This window comes from Haemorhous mexicanus, chromosome 23 (genome assembly GCF_027477595.1).
Source record: "Haemorhous mexicanus isolate bHaeMex1 chromosome 23, bHaeMex1.pri, whole genome shotgun sequence".
NCBI classification, from domain to species: Eukaryota; Metazoa; Chordata; class Aves; order Passeriformes; family Fringillidae; genus Haemorhous; species Haemorhous mexicanus.
The window spans coordinates 8,270,577-8,276,996 of record NC_082363.1 but is presented as its reverse complement, the minus strand read 5'-3'; the positions used below and the strand labels follow the sequence as shown (position 1 = coordinate 8,276,996).

Sequence of the window (6,420 nt, the reverse complement as noted above, 5' to 3'; positions counted from 1 at the left end):
CAGTGCTCTCAAAATGCTTATGCACCTGGTGAGCTAAACCGCAGCAGTATTTTGGAGGTGAAAGGCTTCTGCGAGAAGAAATAGGGACTGTGCTTTTAGCCTTGTTTATGTCAGGTGCTTCTCCTCATGCCTGAAGAAAGCCAATGTGTGCACCAAGTGTTCAGTTTCTCAGGCTCCAGCATAACAGTTTATTAAGTCAGTAGTCCTGTTTCAATGTTTGGCACCAACTATCAGCCTCAGGGCATTCAGCAAATTCTGGGCTGTGAGAAACTTTTCAGACCTAAGATCAGAATTGACTTTCCATTCCTCTGCTACTGATCTGAGCAGGAAGCCTGAAATGGGATGCTTCTGGAAGTATTTATGCCTATGGGAATCAGGCAGCAGCTCAGTCAGGCATGGATTGATTTTTTTCCAAAATTTTCTCTCTTCCCCCTTTTCCGAATAGTATAAAGTCCACATCTCTCTTGATGATAGGATCATTTTAGCAGCTAGTGGGCCACGGAAAATGTCAGTGCCCTCTTGGTTCTTGTCCATTAGCTGTGCTTGTAGGCATTGCTGCTACACAATTATTACTAGTTATTATGCTAGTACTTTCTCCTTCACTTTTATTAAATGGTGTTTTCCATTTACAGTTTGTTGAATGGTTTGTTGGCCTTACTTTTGTTCATATAATAACTCCTGCTTTCCTGCCAGCACCAGCTTCGCTGCCTGGGGTAATGACTTTTGGCTGTTGAAAAGGTGTCCATTAGATTACAGGATATCTCAGGCTAAATTTCCTGCATGTGTAATCCAACAGTCTGTTCCCTGCTGCAGAACAGTTTTCCAATTCTACCCATTTTCATCAGAGAAGAGATGGAACTAGGCTCAGCTTTAATATATCTGGGTTTTTACCCTCTATATATTAGGCCTATTTCCATGTGTGCTGGAGTAGGAGTTTTGTGGGAAACCTAAATGCTGATTTGGAAAGAAGCAGTCTGCATGCAGGAGACTTAATGAAGCTTTATGTCCCATAGTGTTTGTTCTCCCAGCTGAATTCCCTGGGCAGTGTGAAACCCCTGTGTGGATCCATAAATGTTTAAAAGAAATTTGAATTATTTTTTAAGTGTGACTTTTACTTATGGGTGTTCCAGGACGGGCAGGATAAAAAGCAATCCGCGATTATGAAGAAGGCATGGAGTAGATTTTGGTCACGACAAGCGTGCACTGGATTAAAATCTGCAGCTGAAAACAGGAAGAATTTACATTTCTGAAACTGGTGCCTGTGTGTACTGCAGTGTTATGTCCCTGCAGTATTTCTGTCCTGCTACAAAGAACCATACAACCAGACGCATCACTATTCTAAAATCATATAACATGCCCTTATTTTGTTTTCAATACCTCTGTGCTGTGATGATGGAAGAAGCTACTTCCTGTAACATGCTGTTTGCATTAGTTGTAAATGTGGATCAGTTGTTCGGAGGGAAAGAGGATTGCCAGCTCCCCTTGCTCACCCGGGCAGGCACTGTCTGGAGCTACCTCCTCCCCCTGCCTGCCTTCCCACAGAGCAGTGATATTATGGCTCCCTCCAAGAGCCTGCAGCATTCCTAATCCATCCTCTCCATCTCAGCCTGCCTCTCCCTGTCACTGACTGAAGCCTGAACACAAGCCTGGTTTTAGTGATTGCTGTTCCCAGAACTCAGCAGGCTGGAGGGGGTGGAAGGGAGATAAACATAAGGGTTCAACATCCAGACAAACACAGCAGAGCACACATAATAAATACATCCACCCCCAAATGCAAATACACAAGGAGGGACTCCTTCCCCAAGGCTTGCAGCAGAACAGGCTCAGACAGGAAGGCATCAGAATGAGGTGAGTGCCGTCACCTCCGGCTCCTCTGTCCACTTGGTTTTGTGCAGGGTCTAGAAGGCGTGAGCATGAGGCTCATCCTGTTTAGCTGTTACTACAGTGACCCCACTGATACCTCCCAATTGTTTTCATTGTAAAGTGAGGAGGGTGTTGGGCATGAAGGTTTCAGCTAGCACTGAGTGACCTGATTTGGTATCGATATGGGCAACTAGGGTATGTGGCTTTTGGAGTATGATCCAAGGTAATGCTCACTCTTTCTCAGTTAATTTCTTGTCCCTTTTGACACAGGCTGTTTATTTTGCTGGCTGTGCTCTATAGTGGAGTAAGGAGCAGCATTGTGCCACAAAAAATGTATGGAAGGATCACATCCCCAAACTTTCCAAAGGTCTACCCAAATCACAAGGAGAAAATATGGAATATTACTGTCCCCAAAGGATATTCTGTTCGCATTTACTTCACCCATTTCGACCTGGAGTTGTCCTACCTGTGTGAATATGATTATGTGCAGGTATGTGTGGGATGGGAGAACATGTAGCAGGCGCAGCTGTTAAAAACTCTGTTTATGTGATCCTGGGCACATGCAGAATCAACATAACTCTTTGTCAGCTCTTGATTTTAGTCCACTTATAAAGGTCATGCTCACCTGGCTTCTAAATTATTTGTTTATTGAGGACCATGGGACCAGGAAGCAGATGTGGTTGTCACATTGGAACATCTGAAACTTGAGATGCTTTTGCTCAGAAAATTCTGATGCTCTTCTGTGGTGAAGCAAAAGGTGTGAAATTTTGCCCAGAACAATATTTGAACATTTTGCTAATGTTACAGTGTTTTAAATTAACAAGTAATGCTTGACACACGTTATAATGGGAGAGCATAAAATGTAAGTGATAGTCTAAACAAGATACTGTCAGCTCATCTGAGCGGGCACTCACAGCAGCAGTTACTGTGGTGTGTTTGCTGACTAACGTGAGAAACAGCCCCAGGAAGAGGAACAAAAGATACTGCCTTGGGGAAGTGTTTGGGTGAGCAGCAGGGCCCCTGAAAGATTTGTGTGCTCTGGTCCAGGCGTCCTGTCACTGATTTGAGGTCATGCTACCTCTGCACCTATTTTGCTGTTTGCGTGGGCCTGATGTACAATAAGGAAGCAGCTGTGTATGCAGGGAGTATGCAAACCCAGTTTTTCATCTGATTGAACCAAACCAGGCAGCCTTGTTCCCACTGAGAAAAATCTCATTTCCACGGTTTCATATGGCAAGTTGCTCCCATTCCCCAAATGTCTGTTGTTCTTCATGTACTTTCCCTTGTGTAGGACAGAATATTAGTTTCTGGTAGTTGTGTAGTACACAGCTCCCTCTTTACCATGCCCAACATAAACCCCATGTATCAGAACATTTCTCTTGTGTTAAAGATAAATGAAGAGCTGGAACTCTAATATGTCCATCACAGAGCAAGTGAGTTACTTGCTTAAGGACACCTCTTTCTATACATTTGAATTTGTCAGTGTGCAAAACCTTTTTACCCCAGTTGTCTCTGGCTTTACCAAGATCTGACTGTCGCTGAGAGTGCCAAGTAAACAAGAGTACTATAAACAAAGCATGGCTGGCATCAGAGGATCGTGAGGACCTCTGAAAGGAGAAAGGGAGACAAAATCATGGTCTTAAGTCCCAGAGAACAGAGGAAATCCACTCTTACCTGGCCTTGGATGCAGACTGACCTCCAGATGCACCTTTTGAGAGCATCCGAGCTTCCTTCCTCACACTGTTAAACAAATGCTTTTCCAGCCATGGCAGCAGGTTGGGAAGATCAATGCTCTGTGCTCACATGCTGCATTTGTCTGTCTGCTTTGCAGCTGAGCTCTGGTGGGAAGACCTTGGCTATGCTGTGTGGAAAGGACAGTACAGACACTGAGGAGGCTCCGGGTAACAGGACATACATCTCCGCTGACAACCACCTCATGGTGGTGTTTCGGTCTGATTACTCCAATGAGAAACCATTCACAGGCTTTGAGGCCTTTTATGCTGCTGAAGGTGAGAGACTGGCCCCTCTTGTAGATGGAAGAGCCACGGCTGTTGTGGGGTTGGTGCTTCCCTGGGCTCTCATAGCCTGAGGCTGCTGGTGTGCGGCAGGAGAAGGTGGTCTCATTGTACAAAAGCAGATGCAGAGGGGCACAGCAACCAAAGACCAACCTCACAAAACACAGAGTGGCTGAGACTGAGAGAACATTTTGTTGAAATCTATTGGTTGCCTGATTCTGAGCTTTGCCCATTAGATATTGATGAGTGCAAACAGCCGTTGGATACTAAACCCCTCTGCAGTCATCACTGTCACAACTACATGGGGGGCTACTATTGCAGCTGCAGGGCTGGCTACATACTGCATGAAAACAAGAGGACATGTACAGGTGAGCTCTTTCTAGATCAGGGGATACTCCCCTATCTACAACATCCACTTAAATCCAGTCTTGACAATAATACCAAGGTGAATGCTGTGGGGTTTCGTTTTAATTTTTAGTATTCCCTGTGTGGCTGGTGCAGCTGGGAGGAGGTTCACAGCATTAGTCAGGGCTGTGAGCAGAGGCCCTGCTTTGCAGAGAGGCTGTGGGTAACTGGCCGCTGTTGTAATTTTGTGTCACAGTAAAATGCTGCACTGGCACTTGGTTTTTGCTTCTCCTTTCCACCTCTGTTCAGCTTTAGGTGAGTTGAATGGAAAAATCAAGAAATGTCTTACACTTCCCACTACAGATATTTCCTCAGAAAAGTCTTCATGGGTGCCAGTGCAGCCAGTCTTGCAAAACTGAGTATCTATCTTGCTCCCTGGGTACTGAGGTCCCGAGTATTCTGGACACAAGTTAGTAGATATGTTGGATTGCTGCCCTGTAAGGACACAGGCCAAGAAGGAGCCTGTGGAAGGAGAAGATGGTTCACATATCACTGACACCAGACACCATGATCCAGGCATTAAATGGCCAGGCATGAATCTCTTCTTCAGAAGGGCTGACAGTGTGAGGTCTATCTCACTGGCAACTGCCTGGCTCTGCTCCACAGTTCATAACTAGGGAAAGCTTCTGTGGTTTCAGGTAACAAAGTGTCTGGATCAGCATGGTGATCAGCACCTCAGGATTCCCTTTGCAGTGAAACACATGCCTACATGGGGTACAAGGTTCATCCTTTATGGGTGCAGCTTTGCCAGCTGGAGCTAAATACTGTCTGGAAAAAATCAACACACATATTGCCCATAAATACTGTCATAGGTGAAAGATACTTTCTTTGAGCTCCCCCATGCTGAAATGCAAAATTGGATCTAACTTCCCGTGCTTAGGGCTGCCTTAGCATTTGCCTTCAGAACAACAGCCTATTACAAACTCTCTCCATCCATGGCTGCCTGGGTCTGATTCAAGATTCAAATTCCTCATGTCTCCAGAGTATTGGAACAGACATGTTCATTCAACCTGCACTTCCTAAAGTGATGCCTTTTAGCACAAGCATATGGATTTGCTGATGCTGTAAAGCCTTAATGTGAAGGTGCTAAATGGAAAGCTGTGAACTAGCAGATAAGCAGCTCTGCATTGACCATTCATGTGTGTACATTTATGCTGCCCTCCTTGAAAAGAGCTCTTGTTGTGTTGCACTGAGGTTCTAGCAGAGGGAGTTTCTCAGCAATAGTGACTGGCTGAGCTACCTTGACGGTGGAGACATTGGGAATTGCTGTGATGCAGCTGATGTGCCAAAGGTCTCTGCAGATTTCCTTCGTGAGTTGAGGGCAAGAGCTGCCCCTGTGTCTTTTGGGCTCCTGTTTGAGCTGGCTGATATTGACAGGTTCTTTTTCTCCTTTGTTTTCCAGCAGAAGATATTTAAGCTTCTCCTCTGTTAGGCAGAGATGGAGACAGATGTGCTGGGAAGACCTGGTTTCCTTCCTTCCTGGCCTGCCTGTTGCAGTCTGCCCATCTTGGCTCCATGACTTGTCCATGTGGTTCCTTGCCTTTCAGACTTGTCTGCTGCAGTAAATAAAGAGGCTGTTGCCTGTTGAAAGCCAAATGCAGCCTCTGGGACATTAATTTTCTGATGTTCCCACGTGTCACTTGGGTAAAAAGAAGTTAGATCAGTAAGGAACTGATAAGAGACAAACCATTGTGAAAGGTCCCTAAGCATCACAGCTACCCGAAGAGTCTTGAATTTCTTGTGTGGCTCTTGTTGCTTAACCTTACATAGCTCTTAAACTGCAAGAGCAGAACCACATCGCACCTTTGTTTCCTAATGCTCTTTTTAGATATGCTCTTAAGAGAACTCTGGCATTCCAGCTGATCACTACAGACCAGCTTGGATCCAGACATACGATTTTATTTTATGGAACAATTTTCTTAACTTGTCAACACTTTAAAGTTATATGGTGAGGCAGCAGATGTCCTGGGTTGATCCCGTGAGCGCAGCCAGGCTGTGTGCAGGTCACCGCTCCCTTTTGGTGTGAGAACACTATCGGGAGTCAGTCACGGTTTTTGCTTTAATTCTCAGCACTTGTAGATTGTGTCCGCGCGAGTCAAACCGTGTAGAGAAAAGGTATGTTTTCTCTCAGCAGCCC

At 45.3% G+C, this 6,420-nt stretch overlaps 1 protein-coding gene across 2 annotated transcripts; it reads left to right on the top strand.

The window, feature by feature from the left end:
- The first annotated feature begins 1,755 nt into the window (after positions 1-1,755).
- Positions 1,756-5,879, top strand: MASP2 (MBL associated serine protease 2). Of its 2 annotated transcripts, none has more exons than XM_059866560.1 (5): positions 1,756-1,848; positions 2,134-2,353; positions 3,695-3,872; positions 4,115-4,246; positions 5,689-5,879. In XM_059866560.1, exons 1-5 carry the CDS (start codon positions 1,772-1,774, stop codon positions 5,697-5,699), a joined length of 618 nt encoding a protein of 205 aa, XP_059722543.1. In that variant the 5' UTR covers positions 1,756-1,771; the 3' UTR covers positions 5,700-5,879. The 2 variants fall into 2 exon arrangements, with proteins under 2 accessions (XP_059722543.1, XP_059722542.1); XM_059866559.1 differs by having other exon boundaries at positions 1,757-1,848; positions 5,686-5,879.
- The last annotated feature ends 541 nt before the right edge of the window (positions 5,880-6,420 follow it).

Bases quoted from the DNA above. Each gene is read 5' to 3' on its own strand.
- MASP2 (XM_059866559.1), top strand. From the start codon at position 1,772: ATGCAAATACACAAGGAGGGACTCCTTCCCCAAGGCTTGCAGCAGAAC. The intron at 2,354-3,694 runs GTATGTGTGGGA...TCTGCTTTGCAG, and splicing joins GTGAATATGATTATGTGCAG to CTGAGCTCTGGTGGGAAGAC. The intron at 3,873-4,114 runs GTGAGAGACTGG...TTTGCCCATTAG, and splicing joins GGCCTTTTATGCTGCTGAAG to ATATTGATGAGTGCAAACAG.